We start from the raw sequence: 22195 nt of genomic DNA, 5'->3' as shown, positions 1-22195 counted from the left end.
ACTGCACTACAGAAAATTGTAGACAATTTGATGTATTTGTATTTTTCTCTATTATCACCAAACATTAGCAATAATGTACAAGAATCCCGTTACTATATTTATACAGTATAACAGTCTGACACATTTGAAGATAAGGCACACGACATAACAGAATGGTGCTAGGCAACAAAAGTAATCATCCTATGGGTGGTGCTCAGTGCAAATAAGTTTCCGTCATCTGTTACTATTTCGTCGATTTTATCACTGCAGGAACTGACCAATCAGAAGTCACTGGAAATATCATAAAAACCTCCACGTTTTTGAAAAAAAGGAATGTTGCCAAGGCTTCGATTTTGGAATGTTTTTTCCCCCTCTCTTTAATAAACGTTTATAATTTAGTGTTATTTGAGGGTCTATAGATTGATAGAGAGAGATGTTAATAGCAATAATAGAAAATTAATCATATATGTGTATTAACTTATTAAAATGCGTCTTTTAACGAGTTATTGGCGCCTCTTGCCGGGCAAATACTGCTAATGCAACAATCCTGCCATTTCCTGTTTGGGATCTCTGAGGTTTCAACACCGTGCAAATCATAGGCAGATTTCACAAAGCCGAATGATCTCAAAATGACAACATAAGCTAAGTGCTTACACCCTGACAGAGATAAGGTATGTAACGTTGGATGCAGCTGCTATATAACGTACTGTCAGCTACTGAGGATGCATAAACTGCCATGATATTTACCTTCTGTTTTAATGTACATGCACCTGTCACTGCGGAAGACAGGCAGCAGCAGTCATTCATTTCAAAATGTTTCTCTTCTGACTGTATCCTAATCGTATTTCACTTTTTTGCAGATAATATGCTATTGTCAAGTACTCTACAGGTTTATTTCTAATGTGTTGTCATTGCTAGCTAGCATGCTATCCGGCATTAACTGCATCAACAAACAAGCGTTCAACAACACGCAGTATCAAAATATATGTGACTGTTCCTTACTAAATCAGTTGCTTTAGAAACGTTTTTAACATTTTGAATTTCACTAAAAACAAAAGTACAAAAATACCATGGTATTGCCTTTTTTCACATGGATAGCACCATGTTAATCCCATATTTTTGTTTATACCATAGGATCTGCCATAGTGATACTTTCTTGCTCAGTTATAGTACTAATATGATGGCTTTTTGTAAAGTACCTGGCAATGCTATGTTGATAAAGTAATTAAATATAATAATCATTCAGGTTCCATGGAATTACAATCTCATACTGTATTATGCTTAACGTGGTACCACCACAGTTGGGTGGTCTGTGATTTAGTTCAAGCTTTATAGAGTTTATTGTGTATTGCTGGCATCATAGGTTTCATTTATAGTTTAGAGGGCAACAAAATAACAGTTGTCAAGCATATCTCTTTCAGCATATCAGCTTATCAGTGTATCTTTCAGTTTTGGCAGCATGAGGAACAGTAACAAGAATCAGCTGACTGCAGATCTGCTGTCAAAACAGAGAAAAGAGTAGGCAGGACATTTTGCTTTATTTGAGAGCAATTAACTTTGTGTCCTTGTTTGCTTCTGAACACTCTTTGTAGCCATAAACTGATGGTGAGGTGTTTGTTTATCTGCAGATATCTGTGTCTTGTCTCTTGTAGCAGGGTGCATCATGCCGAGCTCCCTCCTGTGGGCTGTTGATGTGTATGGGAGGGTTTATAGCCTTTCGACAGCGGGACAGCAGTGGGAGCATTGTCGCGATGCCCACTTGGAGTTCAAGCGTCTTACAGCTGTACAGCAGTGCTGCTGGAGCATTGCCTGTGACCACAACATCTATATGTATGTCCATGCCAGTGACGTGCCCATCCGCTACCAAGAGGAGACATATGAAAACCAGGTATGCTCTATAGTCATGTTATTAGTACAAATCTGTCAAATCATTATAGGGTTTGACCAACAAGCAGAAAAAATATATACAGGAAATTATATCCAAGTAAACTTCGAGAGCAGTGAATGGGAGAGTACCACAAATATGTTTTTTGCATTCCCCTTTGCTCAAATAGCAAAAGAAAAACTCCACTATAGTGCTTTCACAATGTTCAAAAACAATGTTCACAGTCTTGTGAAAAGGGTCCATGATGATCAGTTTCAGTTAGTCCCACCCACATTTATGTTTACAATGTAAGGACATAATAGTAAAATGCACGTGTTGAATTTGAAAGTTGAATAAGTTGAATTTGAAAATATTGAAACAAACCTCAATCAGTATTTAAAAAGTATTTGATATCCCAAATAAAACTTAAGTCTCGGGAGTCGGCACAGTTTCCGGACCGCCTACAAATGAAACCAGACCACCGGGTGATGGATTTATAGATTTATGAGCATGTTTGAAGCATATTAGAAGTACAGTGTTTGATCCACTAAATAGATACATCCTTTGTGGAAAGAATCACATAAACGTTGTGCTAGATACTATTCTCCAGTAGCTGCGCAGTAAGTACATTCAATACAAACATAGATGGTCCTGACATCAGCATTTAGCTCTTGTTTTTAAATTAGGTTGAAATTACATAAAATTGGCCATAAATGAAAACATTAACTGTAACCATGTGAAATTAAAGGAAACAACTGCATAGTTACCATCCAAACAACACAATCAACACTCATTCAACAGTCCAACAAAGATGTTACTTAAAAAGAATTCAGCATTTGTTTTCTTTTTTAAATTTGGTGTAAAGAAAAAAGGTCTTTAGCAGTGAAACTAAATAAAACCAAAGTAGGCTATATGAATAAATTATTCCAAAATGTTCAATCAAATAATGTTTAGTGCAACGAGTAAAACAAAGATGCTACAGCAGGTGCTTTTTAAATCAAATTAAGTCAATGTAATTTTAAGGTAAAATAAAAATAATCATCCTGTACAGAACTGACGTTTACTTCTGGTGTTTCAAAAGTGCATGCAAGTTCTTCTTTACAAAAAGAAACATTTCCGCTTTGTCACAAGTTAGTCTGTTTCGTTTCTCATCCAACACGTGAGAAGCTGCGCTGAACAACTGTTATAGCTGTCTACGCTTGTGCAGGGCGCGGACAGATACGCTCGCGCAACTTCAGCGAGCGCAGGAAAGCGGCTCTTATTTGTCTCCATCGGCTGTCTTTCCAGTGTCTGTTGTGCTTGTGCCGAATGTCTTCTACACGAATGATTACAATGTAGTGTGCACGCGGGCGCACTTCTGGAAAAATCGGCCGAAAAAGGACAAAAAATTGTCTGTTTATGGCCGGTGTTGTGCCTATTTTCGACTCCCTGCCAAATTATTACCCCCCTCGTTGAAATCGCTACCTGATTGCCTAATCCTAACCCCACCCCTAATCCTAACCCCTCCCCCACACCTAACCCTAAACCTAGCTATACTAGGAGGGTAATAATCTGGCGGGGGTCAGAATTCGGCACTACACCGGTCAACCGGTGCATCCATAATAGTTACCTTATTATTGTTATTTTGTTTATTTTGAAATATTAGGATTTATTCAAGATGTATAAAATAAGTTTGGTTTCACCACATTGCATTTTAAGAGTCATTAAATAGTTACTCTTCACAAAACATTATAAGATTTTTCAAAACCATATGAAACCAGCATGAATACAAAGAGTACATGCTTAAAAACTTTGCACGTATTTTTTTTGTTTTTTTAACTATTATTTTTCATTAACTCTAGAGCATTCATGATCAAATTAGACTCATTTATGTTTCCTGTTCCCTGGCAGAGGTGGAACCCTGTCGATGGCTTCTCGGACCGGCTGTTGCCCAGTGACCGCTGGCAGTTGAGTGATGTCACAGGGCTGAAGCACCAGCCTCTGGATGACTTCCAGGTGCCCTCTGAGAACTGGGAGTGGGAGGCGGACTGGTACGTGGATGAAAACTTTGGAGGAGAGCCCACAGAGAAAGGGGTCAGTATTGAGGTCTTTAAAACCACAGAAAGAGCTTTCACTTGCGTTAAGCCGTATCTGATATTCTGTGTGTTTTCAGGGATGGACATATGCTATTGATTTTCCAGCCACTTACACGAAAGACAAAAAATGGAACTCTTGCGTGCGTCGTCGCAGATGGATACGATACAGAAGGTACAAGGCACAGGACACTTGGGTCAAGGTGTGTACCAGCACAAATGTCTTGAAAGCAATTATACAGTATATCTTATCTTAATTGTTTAATGTTGATGGAAAAACTTATCTGTGTGTCCTTGAATTTTATATGTGAGAGCAGATCCCCTCAGAGCAGACCGGGTCTCTTCCTGACCCGTTTAATGACATCACTTGTGGTGGTTGGGAGATCACCGAGGAGCCCAGAGGGTGTTTGGCACTGTGGGCGGTCTCTCTGCAGGGAAAGGTCAGAACTCAGTTAGTTCCAGGCTTGCATACAGTGTCCAACAACACCTCGTGCTTTTATAATCGATTTAATTTTTCAGTTCTTACAAAGCTGTACAGTGTATGAATTCTTGGAACTCAGATGAATTTCCATTTATCCACATAAAGATCTTCTTTTTTTTTTTTTTTACATTCGAGCAGGTGTGGTTTCGGTGTGGCATCAACCATCATAATCCTGAGGGCTCCAGTTGGGAGGAGGTGCCCGTACCAGGGGAGGTTGTGCAGATCAGCTGCGGCCCGGGTGACCTGGTGTGGGCTGTCCTGTGGGAGGGGCAGCTGCTGGTCAGAGAGGGCATTGGCAGAGACTGCCTGAAGGGTGAGTGTAGTGGTGCAGTACACACACACACACAAAATTAGGTAGATGATAGGGTAACACTTTATTTCGATTGTCCATTATAGACATTCTACTAACAGTAAGTAACTTTGCAACTACATGTCAACTAGCTGTCATTAGAGTATTAGTTGATTATCTGCTTAATAACTTCTAACACTTTATTTTGATGGGTCCACAACATACAACATACTGACTATGAGAAACTTTGCAAGTATATGTCAACTTATTCTACTAAAGCTACCCTAACAGTCTACTCTGAGAGTTAGTAGACATGTAGTTGCAAATTAATGAGAATTAGTTGACATGTAGTTACAAAGTTACTTATAGTTAGTAGAATGTCTAAAGTGGACTATCGAAATGTAATCGATGATAGACATATGATAATATTGATATAATCACAGGGTCGTCATGGGTCACGGTGGAGTCGCCAAGCCCTGGTGTGGGTGCCGTACACGTAGCTGTTGGTGTGAATGTAGTGTGGGCTGTCACTAAAGATCATAAAGTAAGGCATATTTTAATTTAATATACACTTGCACATACAGTGGGGTTCCAAAATCTGAGACCACTAATGAAAATGGTTCTATTATTTTCCAATGTATTATGATTTTTTTAATTACAAATTATATTATCATTCATACTATATTGCCTATACTACAAATAGTGCAGAATTTTAAATATTTTTAATTTTAAATATTTTTAAGGGGCAGGACAGTTCAAAAGTTTGGAGCCAATTAAAAAAAAACTGAAAGAAATGAATACTTTTATTTAGAATGATTTCTAAAGGATCATGTGACTCTGAAGACTGAAGTATTGGATGCTTTAAAATGATATTTTAAAATATCTTAAAATAGAAAATTGTTATTAATTATTTTAAACATTCATGTAATATTTTATAATATTGTTGTTTTTATTTTTGATAAGATAAATCCAGCCTTGTTGAGCATAAGGAACATAAACATACTTGAACATACTTGAAAAACATAAAAAAATCTTACCAACCCCAAACTTTTGAACAGATATGTAAATTTTTCTGTTCTTATTTAGCTTGTTGTTCCACATCTCCTTATTTTTATTAGGTCTGGTTTAGACGGGGTGTGAATTCTCATAATCCTTGTGGCTCAGGTTGGATAGGTATGGTTGGAGAGATGGTCATGATCAACGTGGGTCTCAATGATCAGGTCAGAGATCAGTAGTGTTTCCTCTTTGGTTTATCTCATTCATTTCCGTCTCTGATGTACTTTTTACATGCGGTACATATTTCAACATAAAAAGCAGAAATGAAAATGTGACATAAACTATTTTTTTCCTGTGTGAAACATTACACACAAATGTACAAATAATGGTGTGTTAAAATATCAGATATTATGCCATATAAATGTATTCATCTGAATATATGTTTCGAACGACAATGGTTCTGAAATCATTTCAGCAGTTATTACACTGAGATCTGTGAAGGTCATGTGATGTCTCTGTGCTCAGGTGTGGGCTATTGGTTTTGAAGACCGGGCAGTATATTTCCGCCAGGGTGTGACTGCCAGCGAGCTGAGTGGAAAGGCCTGGAAAGTTGTGTCTGTACCCAGAGATAGTGAACGTTCCCACTCTAGTGCCAGCGCAAGCAGCCTTCAGAGGTTAGTGGACTTTAAAATGTGCACATTGCGATGCATGTCCTAGTTGCGACATTCCTAGTTTCTGTTGTGGTAGACTTTTCTGGACATTTCTTCAGATGTTTTATTGCAAATTACTTACAGTGCCCTCCAAAAGTATTGGAACAGTAAGGCCAGTTCCTTTATTTTTGCTGTAGACTGAAAACATTTGGGTTTGACATCAAAAGATGAATATGAGATGAGAGATTAACATTTCAGCTTTTATTTACAGGTGTTTTCATCTGGATCTGATACACAACTCAGAAGATAGCACCTTTTGTTTGAACTCACCCATTTTTCATGTTACCAAAAGTATTGGAACAGATAGAATTAACAGATTAAAGTGAAAAAGACTTCATATTTAGTTGCAAATCCTTTGCTTTCAATAACTGCATCAAGCCTGTGACCCATTGACATCACCAAACTTTTGCATTCTTCTTTTGTGATGCTTTTCCAGGCTTTCTGCCTCTTTCAGTTTTGGGGGGTTACTCCCTTCAGTCTCTTCTTTAGCAGGTAAAATGCATATTCTACAGGGTTTAAGTGTGGAGATGGACTTGGCCAGTCTAAAACCTTCCACTTCTTGCCCCTGATGAACTCCTTTGTTGTTTTGGCACTATGTTTTGGGTCATTAACTTGCTGCATGATGAAGGATCTCCCAATCAGTTTGGTTGCATTTTTCTGTAAATTGTCAGACAAAATATTTCTGTAGACTTCTGAGTTAATTTTGCTGCTGCCATCATGTGTTACATCATTAATGAAGATTAATGAGCCTGTCCCAGAAGAAGCAATGAAAGCCCAAGCCATTACATTACTTGTGTAATGTGTACTATAATGTACACCTGTGTACACTGTGTTTCAGATGAGCTTGTATGTTTAGGATCATGAGCAGATCCTTTCTTTCTCCAAACTTTAGCCTTTCTATCACTTTGGTCCATAAAATCAGTCCATAAAACCTTGTCCCAGAATTTTTGAGGCTTGTCTCCTATTCTTCTTGCTAATGAGTGGTTTGCATCTTCTGGTGTAGCCTCTGTACTTTAGTTCATGAAGTCTTCTGCGAACAGTAGATTGTGATACCTTCACTCCTGCCCTCTGGAGGTTGTTGCTGATGTCACTAACAGTTGTTTTAGGGTCTTCAACTGCAGATGTTTTCCTTGATCTACCCGTTTGATGTGTGTTACTTAGTACACCAGTGGTTTCTTTCTTCCTCAGGAGATTCCAAATGGTTGTACTTGCTATTGCCAGTGTTTGTGCAATGGTTTGATTGATTTTTCATCTTCTCTCAGCATCACAATTGCTCATTTTTCACCCATAGACACCTCTCTGGTTTTCATGTTGGTTACACGTCTAACTAACTATAAATGCAGTCTGCACGGATCTGAAACTGAGCGCAGTTTCAGTGCTATTTATTGTTTGAATAACCTATTAATAGGACACACCAGGGCAACAAAACACACCTGTCAGTCACATGTTCCAATACTTTTGGTAACATGAAAAATGGGTGGGTTCAAACAAAAGGTGCTATCTTCTGAGTTGTGTATCAGATCCAGATGAAAATACCTGTAAATAAAAGATGAAATGTTAATCTATCATCTCATATTCATCTTTGATGTCAAACCCAAATGTTTACAGTCTACAGCAAAAATAAAGGAATTGGCCTTACTGTTCCAATACTTTTGGAGGGCACTGTATATTGCCACTAAAACTAAGATTTTAAAAGAATTAAAAATAATATTCTGATATTAGTGAGTACAGCAAAAAATTCTCAACATTTTCATTTTGCTGGACATGCCTACATCCTGTTACCAACAGCCACTGTTGCTCATCTGTCCAGAAGTCACTAAATGAACGGCAGAAGTCAAATGAATGGGATCAAGTTGCTTTGTCACAGCATGATCAATTTCTAGAGAAAGGAGTTTCTTTAAAACCAAAAGTAGACTTCAGCATTGCAAGTGTAGTCAATAATTCAGAAACTGAAAAAGACAATGTGGCACAAGAATTTTAAAAATGTGTTGTCTTATCTGATAGGATTAATATTTATATTTTTTCATGAAATGCTAGGTATTCTTTAAAAAATAGTTTGCAATGTGTTGTCATATGTGACAAATAATGGTAGTGTTTTAAATAGTTATTTAATTTGCAATAATAGTTGAACATTTTTGCACAATTCAATGAATTCAAATGAGATAATTAGATAAACAAATAGATAATAGATAAATGGATCATTTCATTAGGTGTTCTCTTAGTAGACTGGATTGATGGATACTGGAAGCACTTTACCATCACAGGTTAAAAGTTTATAACAGTTATTTGAAACATGAATAATGTTTTCTTTCAAAAATATAAATGTCGTAGTGATTCCAAACTTCTGGTGCTTTGTGTCTCTACACCTCACAGTGCTGGTTGTTTCTTTGGTGGTGAGGTGCGTCTGCAGTCCCAGGCATCAGTGTTGAGTGATGCAGACCCTGAGACTGAGAGAGCTGGGGGTGAAGTTGTCCCAACACCTGAGATAGGAGACGCCCCTAAGCCACGCATCCCCAAAGTGACCAGTGACAGCTTCATCTCAGAGCTTGTGTCTGACCGTGAAGGCCAAATCAGTCGCCGTGACGTCCCCTCAGCTGGCCCATCAATTCCTGAGGAGGATCACCCAGAAAAAGAGGTGGAGGACAGGGCTTCCCCAGCCCAGGTTTTGTCTCCTAGCCAATCAGGTGGGGTGGATCCTCAATGGAGCAATGTGGACCTAGAGGAAGCCCAAACGCACCTCACATCTGGACCTGGAGGAGACGCGGCTGAAACCAGCAGCCTGTCTTCTGTAGCCACATATAACTTGGCCCTAGAGGAGCCTTACGGGCCAGATGAACATCCAAAATGGGCCTGGGTTAGCGGTGGGGGATGTTTGGTTGAGTGTCACACACAGCTCAACTGGTTCAACTCATCTACATCCACAGGTCAGCCGGGTATCATGTTGGGCTGCATGACGTTTTGAAATAAAATCGATATTGCGATTTGGCGTAGTGCAATTGTCAAGATTTAATTCATTTAATATAAGCTTTGCCGGTTTCAAGTGAAGTGCTGCATTTACAGTGTTTCAGTTTCTAAAAACAGCTTGTTTCGTTTGAATCAAGCCATTCTGAGACGTTGAAATCATGGGCTACATGCGTGTAAATGAACACACAGTGCACAGCTGCAGCTCATATTTTTATTTGCTGGCAAACTATCAAAATAAAAGCTCAATGGTTTGCCATTTGAAAATAAGAATTGTAATTTTGCAGTAAGTTTTCTGTATTTATTGTACAATATTGTTACAATATATATATTTTTTTGTTTAATATTTTTATTTAATAATAATCACAGTAAAAATAATTATATATTTTATAGTAATATTGAATGTGCCTCAATATATGGCCTCAAGTGGAAAGATGTTTCTGAAATCGTTGCAGAAAGAGAAGTATAAAAAGCCATATTTTCACATTTTCCCTAAATCATTCAGCCCTAAAAGGATTTTACACAAAAAAAAATCTTCAGAGTAAAAATTAATTTTTAGCCTTTTTTTTTTTTTTGCAATTTTGCTGGAAATGTATTATTCATATATGGTATATTTCCAATATCGTGCAGCCTTATTGCCATCTGTGTAATTGAATTTGATGATTCACTTTGTCCTTGACCTTATCAAATGTGATTGTCTCCTCAGCCCTGAACTCCTCCATGCAGGCCATGTCTCTCTCCATTACACCTGCTCAAACGGCAGCATGGCGTAAACAGATATTTGAGCAGCTCAGCGAGCGCTCCAAGAGAGAAATGGAGAATTTCATGCATTACGAGCAGGCCATTGAACAGGTAGTGCTCACACACATAACTGTTTATCTCATCTGATGTTTTTGGTTATACTAACCAGTTTTGTCATTTATCTTTTTTAAATTATATCCAGACTGTCATTGATATACCAACAGTAAGTGTCCATACAAGTGCTCCAACAGTTAGATCAAAAGAGCAACAGTTACAATGACAGTGGCCTTCAGCTTGGTAGAACCGAGGAGTTACCCCTAGAAAATGAATCTTTTGTCTTAAACCTTAAAAAATGCTTTGATAAATGATTCACCCTGAATCCTGTCCTTTTCTCAGTCTGTGTGGGTGAAGAAGGGCACCATGCAGTGGTGGCGAGACTGGAAACCTCATAAATGGATGGATGTTCAGTTTGCACTGGAGCAGTTTTCAGGAGCGGAGGGTAACAAGGATGGGATTCTGTTTATCTACTACACATTTAATGATGAAAAGAAGGTAATCTCACATCCCTTATGGAATCAGAATTGTAGTTTTGTGGCTTTTAATCCATGTTTATTAGCTTTGATGCCATCTAGTAAGGTTAGTTTACTGCTAAAAGTTGATAACTTTTTTTCACATTCGTCTTTTCTAAAGATTTATGCCACATTATTTGTACTGTAGCTAAAAACTAATCTAAAGCTTTTTGGCTATTTAAAAAAAAAAAAAAAAAAGGAAAAACGTACAAGACCTTGATAACTTTCTGTTGGAAATACACCACTGATCAAAAGTTTGGAGTCAGTAAGATTTTATTTTAAGAATTTAATACTTTTATTCAGCAAGGAGGCATTAAATTGATCAAAAGTGACAGTAAAGATGTGTAATTTTTAGTGCTGTCAAATGGTTAATCGCGATTAATTGCACCCAAAATAAAATAAAATTTTTTATGTAATATACGGTATATGTGTACTGTGTATATTTATTATGTATATATAAATACACATACATACAGTATATATTTAGAATATATTTACATGTGTATATTTATAATTATATATATTATATAATTTATATTGTATATAAATGTTTAATATACAAATATAAAATTTTTCTTAAATATATACATGCGTGTGTATTTATATATACATAATAAATATACACAGTACACACACATATAATGTAAACAAAAACTTTTATTTTGAATGCGATTAATCGTTTGACCGCACTAGTAATTTTACTAAAGATTTACATTTCAAATAAATACTATACTTATGAACTTTCTTCTCATCAATTAATCTTTACATAATGAGTTTCGGTTTCCTCAAAAGTATTAAGCACAGCCATTTTTCAAAATAATAATAAGAAGAAGAAAATATTTCATGAGTACCAAATTAGCATATTGGAAAAACAGCATAATAAAACAGAAAACAGATAAGGAAAGAAATCTGTGCTTATAAAGTTTCATGTGGTCTAAATTCAACCCCTGTTTTTCTGCTCTTTTCTCTGTCCAGTATCTCCACATGTTCATTAACGAAGTGACAATCCTGGTGCCAGTACTGAATGACTCCAGACACACATTTGCCATCTATACAGTAGAGCGAACCAAACAAAGGTGGCCCATCCGCCTGGCTGCGGCCACAGAGCTGGAGATGCACGACTGGGTGAGGAGGAAACATTAATCATGGGAAACTGACTCAACAACTTGCACTGCACCTTGATGTTTGACTGACAGTTTGTTTATCGTTTCAGCTTGCTCTGCTCAGTGTGTCCTGCTGTGACTCTAGAGGTATTCAGGGCCCTCCCTCCAAACAAGCCATCTGGTCGGTCACCTGTAAAGGTGACATCTTTGTGAGCGAACCCACAAAAGAGCTAGAGGCATCTCCCTACCCTACACCGTGTGATCAGATGTAAGAATCAGATGATTGATTGATTTTATGGGAACAAGTTGGATGTAAATAGGGGATTCTTCCTTAATCTGTGCCTTAAGTGTTTTTTTTCCGACAAGCTTCCTACTTAAAGGATGTATTATAGTACATTCTTTAAACTTTATTTTTAAGAGCCTAAAAATGTTTAATTTTTAAGCCTGTCCCCCATCCAGACATTTAGATTTTTAACTAACCTTTATAGTAAATTTATTGAGTGTGAAATTCAAGCAAAAAATGCACTAAGAACATTTTCCCACCAGAACCATTGAGTTTTTCCAAAAACTTGAAAAAAACAGCATGTGTCATTACAGTCACAAATAACATCAAATAATTCACACCATCACACATTAAACCAAAATTCACTTGAAAGTTGACAAAGGCCAAAAACCATGTGATAAATGTTTAACTTAAATGAAACATAGTCTGAAGAGGTCAAAAGAGCCCCTCATTAAAGAACTAGCTTTTAAAGGTTTGGAGCCAGTCAGTGAGACTTTTTTAATGTTTTTGGAAGAAGTCACTTATATCACTTATATATACAGTATATATCCTGTGATGTTAAAGCAATGTTCTGCAGCAATCTTCTACAGGTTTTGAAAACGGCTGTTTTAATATTTTGGGAAACTACAATTCTTTTTCAGGATTCTTTGATTAATAGAAAGCATTTTTATGGAAAAGAAATCCTTCGTAACAATGTCTTTGTTTTTCTGACATCCTTAATTTGCATCCTTATGGAATAAGAGTATTGATTTCTTCATGGAAAAAAAAAAACTTACCCCAAACTTTTAAACAAACGTATATTCATAAATGTTATATTTGTCTGTTGTCTTGCTGTTATGCCTTATAGCAATTCATGAATAGTAATTATGGAAATATGACTTCTCTGAAAAAAAAAATGACAATCATTGTCATCATGGCAGGTTCTGGCGTCAAGTCGGAGGGCATTTGCGTATTATTGAGTCCAACAGTCTTGGTGTGGTGTGGGGGATTGGCTATGACCACACTGCCTGGGTCCACACAGGAGGCTATGGAGGAGGCTTTTTCCAGGGTAAATGCATCACCTCTTTCTAAACCAATCAGTGTTTTTCATGCATTTTAGTCAAATAATGTATTTATCTCACACACACAGGTTTGGCAAGCAGCACAGATAACATCTACACACAGACTGACGTGAAGAGTGTTTATATCTATGAGAACCAGCGCTGGAATCCTGTCTCTGGTTACACTAACAGGTTAATACTGAGCATGATGTTTGTAATCCAGAAGTGTTCTGTATGCTCACTGCTGTGCCTCAATGTTTCTCCTCCAGGGGTCTCCCTACTGACCGTTACATGTGGAGCGATGCTTCAGGTCTTAAGGAGTGCACTAAAAACAACACAAAACCACCCTCCCCCAACTGGACTTGGGTTTGTGCTGTTATGCATTTGCTCCAAATACATAAAGAACATGTCACTGCAATTGACTGTGAATGACATATGGTTGCAGATCTGTATGTGTGATCTGATCTGTATGTGTGAATGCTCCCTAATATTTTGCAGGTGTCAGACTGGACTATTGACTATGCACAGACAGGTGGCACAGACAGAGAGGGCTGGCAGTATGCAGCTGACTTTCCTGCGTATGTTAAATTGGTATTAGTATATCCTATAAAATAAAAAGTGCAATCTTCAAGTGTGAGAGTGACCTAACTCTTTTGATTTTTCTGAATGTATTCACCATTCTAGGTCATACCATGGAAATAAAACATTGAAGGACTTTGTCCGCCGCAGACGGTGGGCCAGGTATCTAGCACTTACTTTAGGAAAATTTTTCATTAACTAATGTAACTAATGTTAACAAATTGAAACTAATTGTAAGGTGTTAAAATAAATAAATTAAAAAGTACTGTAACTGAATTATTTTTATAACAATTTGGCAGAGGTTTTTGATCATTTGCATTTTGCCTGTGCAGTACCACTGTACTGAAATTCACATTTGGAGGTATTAATTTAGTAAATGGTTAGGGCTGTTAAATTAATCGCCTCCAAAATAAATGTTTGTTTGCATAACATATACAGTATGTGTGTGTACTGTATATATTTATATGTATACACATACATACATGTATGTATTTAAGAAATATTCACATGTACAATATATGTGACCCTGGAGCACAAAACCAGTCTTAAGTCGCTGGGGTATATTTGTAGCAATAGCCAAAAATACATTGTATGGGTCAGAATTATAAATTTTTCTTTTATGCCAAAAATCATTAGGATATTAAGTAAAGATCATGTTCCATGAAGATATTTTGTAAAATCTCCTACTGCAAATATATCAGAAGTAAATTTTTGATTAGTAATATGCATCGCTAAGAACTTCCTTTGGACAGCTTTAAAGGCCATTTTCTCATTATTAAGCTTCCCATTGATGTATGGTTTGTTAGGATTAGACATTATTTGGCTGAGATACAACTATTTGAAAATCTGGAATCTGAGGGTGCAAAAAAAATCTAAATATTGAGAAAATCACCTTTAAAGCTGTCCAAAAGAAGTTATTAGCAATGCATATTCCTAATCAAAAATGAAGTTGATATATTTACGGTAAGAAATTTACAGAATATCTTCACAGAACATGATCTTTACTTAATATCCTAATGATTTTTGGCATAAAAGAAAAAATTTTCATTTTGACCTATACAATGTATTTTTGGCTATTGCTACAAATATACCCCAGCGACTTAAGACTGGTTTTGTTGTCCAGGGTCACACATATTATGTAAACAAACTTGTTGGTTGTGACTATTCGCAATTAATCGATTTGACAGCCCTAGTTAGTAGTAAATAGTAAAAAAGAAAAGGACAGTAAAAATATTAAAAAGATGTAACCAAACATAGTGTTGTTTTAGTATTTTTGTTTAGTAGCCTATATAGAAATATTGTTCAGCTTTCAATTACTTAAAATTACTAAAATACTTTTTGGTAATCATAATGAAACCATTTTTGTAATTGTTAAATTTGACACCCACCACCAATATTCTTCCACATTAGAAAGTGTAAACTCACAACAACTGGCCCCTGGCAGGAAGTCCCACCCATACCTTTGAGTGACGTCACAATCCTGCCTTGTGAACCGAAGAGCACAGTGGAACAGGTGCCATTATGGGCCATCAGCAACAAAGGAGATGTCTTGTGCCGTCTGGGTGTCACTTCACTTACCCCTGGAGTAAGAGCCAAGTTCCTTATTTTATGGCTAATTTGTTTACCATTCAGTAGTTCCCATGCAAATAGTGTACAGATACTTCACAAACTCCAGCGCTATCACTGTGAGAGTCTTCCCAGAATAATGTAACCCTGACTGATGACATGGCTTGCTCACAGGGGTCATCATGGTTACATGTTGGAACTGACCAGCCTTTCAAGTCGATTTCCATAGGTGCCGTCCACCAGGTTTGGGCCATCGCTAAAGATGGCTCTGCATTCTACAGGGGCTCTGTGTCTGCCCAGAACCCAGCAGGTGAGGGAATAACCTTCTATCACAAAGCCTGTATGTGTATCACCGCATGATTATACAACAATACATACTAGTCTCTTGCGTTACATTTTAATGCAAGTCATGCCTGTCATTCTGCTATTGCAGCAATGCCTCTTATTTCTGCAGCAGCATTAGAAAGGTTTGATCTGTTCACAGGAGATTGCTGGTATCACATCCCCTCTCCAACCGGACAGAAGCTCAAACAGGTGTCAGTGGGCAGGACGTCTGTATACACAGTGGATGAAAATGGTACACCTATACATGTCACACTGATAAAAAGGTGTTAATACATCAGTGGCCACTGGTACTTTTCAAAAGTGGGGAAATACAGATGTTACTATTCAATGGAAAAATGTGTAATCTGATCTGTTTGTATAATAATGCAGTATTGCTCCTAAAAGCAGTTTACTTAATGACTGAAATTACTTAACATCAATAATTGATCACACATAAGTCTAACTGTATTTTACAGCAAGATGCAAGATCATGAATGCTATACTAAATGTATTATAACTGCATCTCTAAATTTGGGGTCACTAAGATTTTTTTTAAAAGAAATTAATACATTTATTCAGCAAGGGCACTTATATAATTATAATGTTATACACACACATATGTATTGTGGCGGGAGGAGCCAACGACAGACACAGTGGGTGTGGCGTCAAGCCTCGGAGAGGTTTTTATTAAACAATAAAATGTACAAGTGTCCAAAGGGGGAAAAGTGTCCAAATAAACGGGGAATCTGGTGTCCTCGTTGTGCCGCGGGGCTAGTGAAGGAGGGTAGTGTTCGTCAGGGAAGGGTCCAGGGAAGGGGCGGAGTCTGGTGGCCGCACGCGCTCCCCTCTCGGGGCCGGGAGCGAGTGGCGGCGGCGTCTCTTGCGCGGCTTCGTCCATCTCCTGGGTTCCCGGCGCTTCTGGGGGATTCGGCGGCCCGGCATCCTGGCCCGTCAGCCGCCTAACGAGTGCGGCAGTCCTCCTCGATGCTCCCTTCCTGGACCCACGAGGACACCAGCGTGCATGCACGGGGAAGAGACCGGTCTCCCGAGGAGAGGCGCGCTCGGCATTTAACGGCGGCGGTGATGAGGCTCTATTCACATCAGGTGCGCCTCATCACACGCCGCCAGCCCTGGCTGTTTCAGCGCCCCTCCTCTCTCATACACCCACTCCCGTCGGGAGCCTGGTGAAGGGCGGCGAATACGGGACGGGGTGGTGATGATAGAAAGGGGGGAGGCAGCCGACTCGTCACAATATATATATGTGTGTGTGTATATATATATATATATATATATATATATATATATATATATATATATATATATATATATATATAAAAAAAAATTTTATGCTGTTCTGTTTAACTTTCTTTTTATCAAATAAATCTGAAAAAAATATCACAGTTCACAATGCAACTGTTTTCACAACTCAAATAAAAAAATTAAGCATATTAAGCACTAAATAAGCATATTAGAATGATGTCTGAAACTTGACACTTGAAAACTGTTAAAATTCCATTTTGCCATTAATGCCATAAACTAAATTTTAAAATATAGTAAAATATATAAAGTTTTTAAAATAATAAATAAATATATTTATGTCATATAAATTGACCATTTGTTATAGCAATGATTCTATGAATGGTTTTGTATGAGCAGGTAACCTGTGGTACAGACATGGTGTGACCCCCAGTTACCCTCAGGGCTCATCATGGGAGCACATCTCCAATAATGTGCGCAAGGTGTCTGTGGGACCTCTGGACCAGGTCTAGACCATTTCCTTGTAACCTACTTATTGCAGTCTAACTACTGCAGGTTTGCCGCTCTGCTTAATGCCAGATTTGTTTTTTGTGTTTTTTTCCTAAGGTATGGATCATTGCAGATAAGGTGCAGGGCAGCCACAGTTTGAGCTGTGGCACTGTGTGTCATCGACTGGGGGTGCTGCCAATGGAACCCAAAGGACAATCGTGGGACTATGGCATTGGGGTGAGCACTGTCTTTATGCTCACTAGTTACTAATAGTACTGTGCAGAATGGATAGAAAATAAGAAATCATCTTTTTCTTTCAGGGCGGATGGGATGATATAACAGTCAGAGGAAATGCCATGGAGGCACCTCGCATCCTGATGCCATCCCTGACTGACAACCAGACGGCAACACGTCCTCTGCTAACCAGTAACCAGCCAGAGATGAACGGAAACCCAGTGGGCTGTTAGTCAAACAGCTGAGCTCTTTATGCTAACCGTCTCTACTGTAGCCATGAACTGTTTTCTTCCCTTCTGTAGCGCTTCTCTTGTTTAGAGCAGAATTACTCAATCCCACTTAACATACTGTGTGACCCAAGCTCCTGCACATGCAGACGACTCTGTGGTTTTGTTTGTACCTCATTTCAATTCTAATTTTCTAGTTAGTTTGTCTTCTCCTTTTGAGGGCTCTCATGGATATTGAGGCCACTTTCAGTAATGCCCTCCTTTTTAACACTCCCACCATTCGTCATTGTTTTTTACATAGTACTTTTGTTTAGATGATCTTAATTTTAATGTTTATTTATTCGTCTGTGGTAAAAATCAAGATTGCCCATTTGCTTTTTTTTTTATTAGAATTCAGGGGCATTAAATACAAAAGGTCACAGTGTAAGCTACTGTAGGTACACTACAAGCATTTTATATTGAACATCACACACGAACAACATTTTTAAACAAACACCTGCTTCTGGGAATTTTACAGCTCTGCTGCAGTGCCGCTAAACATTGGTTTAAGCATAAAAGAGTGTAATACTTTCATCATCTGCTTGTATTGGGTTATTGGTTATGTTCTTATTCAAAGCTGAGACAGCACAGTGGTACTGTACAAATACACTACAGTTCCAAAATCCGGGGTCAGTAAGCTTTTTTAAAAGAAATTAATACTTTCATTCAGCAAGGATTTATAAAATTGGCTAAAATGACAGTAAAGGATTTTATATTGTGAAGCATTTCTATTTCAAAAATAAATGCTGTACTTTTAAACTTTCTTTTTAGAATCCTCCAAAACAAAAAATATTTATCTTATCTGTTTTCAACATTGATAATAAGAAAAAGTTACTCGAGCAACAAATAAGCATATTTGAATGAGTTCTGAATGAGTATGACAGAATTTTCACAATATATTATAGTTTTTATTTTTGATCAAATAAAAGCAGTGGTGAGCATAAGATACTACAAAAAAAAATCTTACTGCCCTTTCAGTTTTGAATGGTAGTATATGTTCAGACACTTATTTAGCTGTTGTCATTGATGAAAGAGTGCAATATTTACTTTTGCACTTGAAAATGTGAAGACAATGTGGTGAAACACTTCTCAGGATGTCAGCATATTTTATTTATATATAGATATATGTGGTTTAATTCCATTTAAAGGCAGCACAAATTTAAAAAAGTAACAGTGTTTATAACAAATCTTTCCAAATAGTTTTATTAGGATGAATAGTTAGTTGTATTCCTCTTCTGCTATTGTACATGTGGATGTATACATTTGGAATATTTATGGGTAATTTACGGTCCTAATGTGAAACTGCATCAATTGTGTGACATCCTATAGGGCATATTTATGGTTGCTTCTGTACATAGAACTTTATGCAGGCATGAGAGAAACCACTAGAAAAAGAAAAGGATAATATAGTTTGAAATTATTAAATGTAGACAAATAACAGAGTAAAGAGTCATTATTTGTGTACAGTAAACTCCTCTCAGTGTCATATGTGCATGGTATGTGTCCTCTCAATAAATATGAAATCTGCTCCAAAACTTTGCATTTTTAATATGAAATACTTACCCTGTTAAAGGGATAGTTCACCAAAAAATATTTATTTTATTGTTTACTCCTGTATGACTGTATTTCATGGAACACAAACGAAGATGATTTTATTTTGTCCATGCAATGAAAATCAGGGGTCCATTGTTATTTTGGACCCCACTGAATTTAACTATATGAGCAAAGCATCTTCTTTTGTGACGTTTTTGGGTGAACTACATTAATGACCAGCAAATTGTGTCCCTTCACAATCCAAAGAGTTATTGGCTAGTAACTTAGCAATGACGGCAAATAACTACCACATTGTTTGTGGGCAACATATTCTGTGCATATTCTAAACATAAATGAGCCTGTTTATGGACCAGCTTTAGCTTGTAAACCCAGGGTTATTCAGATGGATCCTTTTGTTAGTCTTCAGAGCTGGTTTTCATCATCATGCATGTATTTACACAGCGCTCTCTGAGTCTGTGGCAGCATGTGTTAGCTGTCCTGGTTGAAGCTGTGAATGTGGCTCAGAAAGTTGGACAAATCCTCCTCTCCCTCATCCTGTAGATGCTGCTGATAGCACTGCAGGAGCCGGGAGGCATGATTCTCCATGTCGCTTTCAGCGTGAGGCAGGCAGGCATTCGACATGCCCAGGATGATTGTGGTTAAGGCCTTGATGTAGTTCTTTGCCAGCGTGAGAGTCTCGATCTTGGAAAGTTTCTTGTCTGTTTTGACGTGAGGAATGGCCTCCCGTAGGGCCTGAAAGGCGTTGTTAAGTTTGTGCATCCTCTGCCTCTCTCTCTCGTTACTCTCCAGCCTGCGGACGTTGCGTTCCTTAGTGTTGCCGTGCTTCCGCTTGCGACGTGTGCCCACGCGGGAACCGCCATGCCTCTTGCCCCTCAGTGTTCTCCATGTGCCTCCTAGCCTCACGGACGCCTCTGAACCTTCCTGCTCACTGGAACCTGGCTCTGTTTCCAGTGTAAAGTCTGGGTCGTCCTGCTCTGACCAAGACTGTCTGCCCCGCTTTGACCCCTTTCCTTTAGACTTCATACTTGATTCACCCACACCCTGGTGTAGGCCCTAGGATATTATCATTCACATTTGATTGGAGCAAGTTAACATGCAAAATAACGTTATATGTGACCCTGGACCATAAAAGTCATAAGTAGCACGGGTGTATTTGTAGCAATAGCTAACAATACATTGTATGGGTCAAAATTGTCGATGTTCCATGAAGATATTTAGTACATTTTCTACCATAAATATATCAAAACTAAATTTTTGATTAGTAATATGCATTGCTAAGGACTTTATTTGGGCAGCTTTAAAGGTGATTTTCTCTCTCTATATATATATATATATATATATATATATTTTCCAGATTTTCAAATAGTTGCATCTCAGCCAAATATTGTCCTATCCTAATAAAACAGATAGACAGCTTTCAGATAGACTGAATATATATCTGGATATAAATCTCAATTTCGACAAATTGACACTAATGACTGGTTATTTTTGTGGTCCAGGGTCACATAGATCTATACAAATGGCTTTAATACAGTGGATACTGAAAATAATGTTATATGAGGATTAAATACATCTCAAGTGCTTGTTTAAACATCCTGTACTAACTGGTTAGATTACAAGACGTTCTTCAATATAATGTGTAATATTTCACTATAACAGCATCTCATTCATCCCTCGTTAACTGTTATCTATTCAAAATGGTAAAACTTTGACTTTGCCAGAAAATACTGATAAAATCCACTATTGATAATGAAATAAACTGTTGATAATGAATCAGATGCTGACACAATCAAGTGAACAACGAAAATGCACATAGTCTCTACACGTTGTCGCTTCTGTTTTATAAGCTGGCAATCATCTCTGCTGTCGGGAAACAAAGTTTTGCTTACCTCGAAATAAATGTCCACCAAACTCGTGGTGATGTGAGCGCGATAAGAGGTTTGAGGAGAGCGATGAGTTGACGCGAAGCTCTGTAGTCTTCCTGACAGCCGCAGACAGAATGAAATGATAACGTTCACGCGCTCTACCTGTTGCTGCTAGATGTCCACGTAGCGCTTTTGTGGCCAATCAAAGGAGGGATCCGTTTCGTCTCGAGTCACCCATGAGCTGGCGCAAGCATCGGAAATAGCGATCTGAAACTTTGTTCAGGCTTTCAGATGATGATGATAATGGCGGGTCAGTGATACAGCAGCTGCTGCAGGTGATAAATGCAGTGCGCACTCTAAATGCTTTTGTTTTAAAGCTGTGGACGGAGTTGACCATTCAAATCACACACTGTTGCATTACATTAGTGGGGACTTTCCACTGATAAGCATGCATACGTTTATTTAGATTCATTATTTATTTTTTTGCAAGATAGAAAGAAAAATACAGACGTGGTAGTGGTGGGTTCATGCAGATGATTAAGTTGTACTATTTCCATGGTACTTTATCAAGTGAAATATTTGCTTAGACCTTTGCATTTCAAATGGGCCTTGCATGCATATCATTTAAGCACTTTTCAGAGCTTTACTTTATGGTGATGCATTCTTGAGCTTATATGGTTCTTTGGAGATTATCAGGCCTATTACTGTATTTTTGTATTTATTTATTATTTATTCGCCCTTGTAAATAACATATCTGTACATTCATTTAAACAATTACAAAAAAAAATTCTACACTTCCACGTGTACATTATTTAATTTTCAGTGTTCTTATATTAGTGTTATATTCCATCTCTACTGTGTTATTCCTATGTATGTTTGCATGTATGTTGCACTATTTCCATACTTTCTTCTGCACTAGAAGCTCCTGTCATCAAGTCAAATTCCTTGTAAACACAGGCCTACTTGGTAATAA

At 37.7% G+C, this 22195-nt stretch overlaps 2 protein-coding genes across 2 annotated transcripts; one reads left to right on the top strand and one right to left on the bottom strand.

Moving 5' to 3' along the window:
- Positions 1–500: 500 nt before the first annotated feature.
- On the top strand, positions 501–19334 carry tecpr1a (tectonin beta-propeller repeat containing 1a). The gene is made up of 25 exons (XM_079397727.1): positions 501–650; positions 1632–1867; positions 3734–3916; positions 3996–4118; positions 4233–4355; positions 4535–4709; positions 5129–5229; positions 5804–5905; positions 6207–6355; positions 8765–9315; positions 10059–10204; positions 10490–10645; positions 11638–11787; positions 11876–12033; positions 12969–13096; positions 13178–13280; positions 13358–13454; positions 13587–13666; positions 13773–13829; positions 15078–15252; positions 15408–15543; positions 15718–15810; positions 17214–17320; positions 17421–17540; positions 17624–19334. Exons 2-25 carry the CDS (start codon positions 1643–1645, stop codon positions 17768–17770), a joined length of 3585 nt encoding a protein of 1194 aa, XP_079253853.1. The 5' UTR covers positions 501–650; positions 1632–1642; the 3' UTR covers positions 17771–19334.
- On the bottom strand, positions 18153–21352 carry bhlha15 (basic helix-loop-helix family, member a15). The gene is made up of 2 exons (XM_079397880.1): positions 21247–21352; positions 18153–20410 (listed from the first exon to the last, which is right to left on the bottom strand). The coding sequence occupies exon 2, from the start codon at positions 20378–20380 to the stop codon at positions 19826–19828; it is 555 nt and encodes a 184-aa protein (XP_079254006.1). The 5' UTR covers positions 20381–20410; positions 21247–21352; the 3' UTR covers positions 18153–19825.
- Positions 21353–22195: the final 843 nt, after the last annotated feature.

This window comes from Barbus barbus, assembly GCF_936440315.1.
Source record: "Barbus barbus genome assembly, chromosome: 38".
Lineage (NCBI taxonomy): Eukaryota > Metazoa > Chordata > Actinopteri > Cypriniformes > Cyprinidae > Barbus > Barbus barbus.
The sequence above is the reverse complement of the archived record's forward strand: the minus strand, read 5'-3'. Positions and strand labels throughout refer to the sequence as shown.

Bases quoted from the DNA above. Each gene is read 5' to 3' on its own strand.
- bhlha15 (XM_079397880.1), bottom strand. From the start codon at position 20,380: ATGAAGTCTAAAGGAAAGGGGTCAAAGCGGGGCAGACAGTCTTGGTCA.
- tecpr1a (XM_079397727.1), top strand. From the start codon at position 1,643: ATGCCGAGCTCCCTCCTGTGGGCTGTTGATGTGTATGGGAGGGTTTAT. The intron at 3,917-3,995 runs GTCAGTATTGAG...GTGTGTTTTCAG, and splicing joins GAGAGCCCACAGAGAAAGGG to GGATGGACATATGCTATTGA. The intron at 15,544-15,717 runs GTGAGGGAATAA...ATCTGTTCACAG, and splicing joins GTCTGCCCAGAACCCAGCAG to GAGATTGCTGGTATCACATC.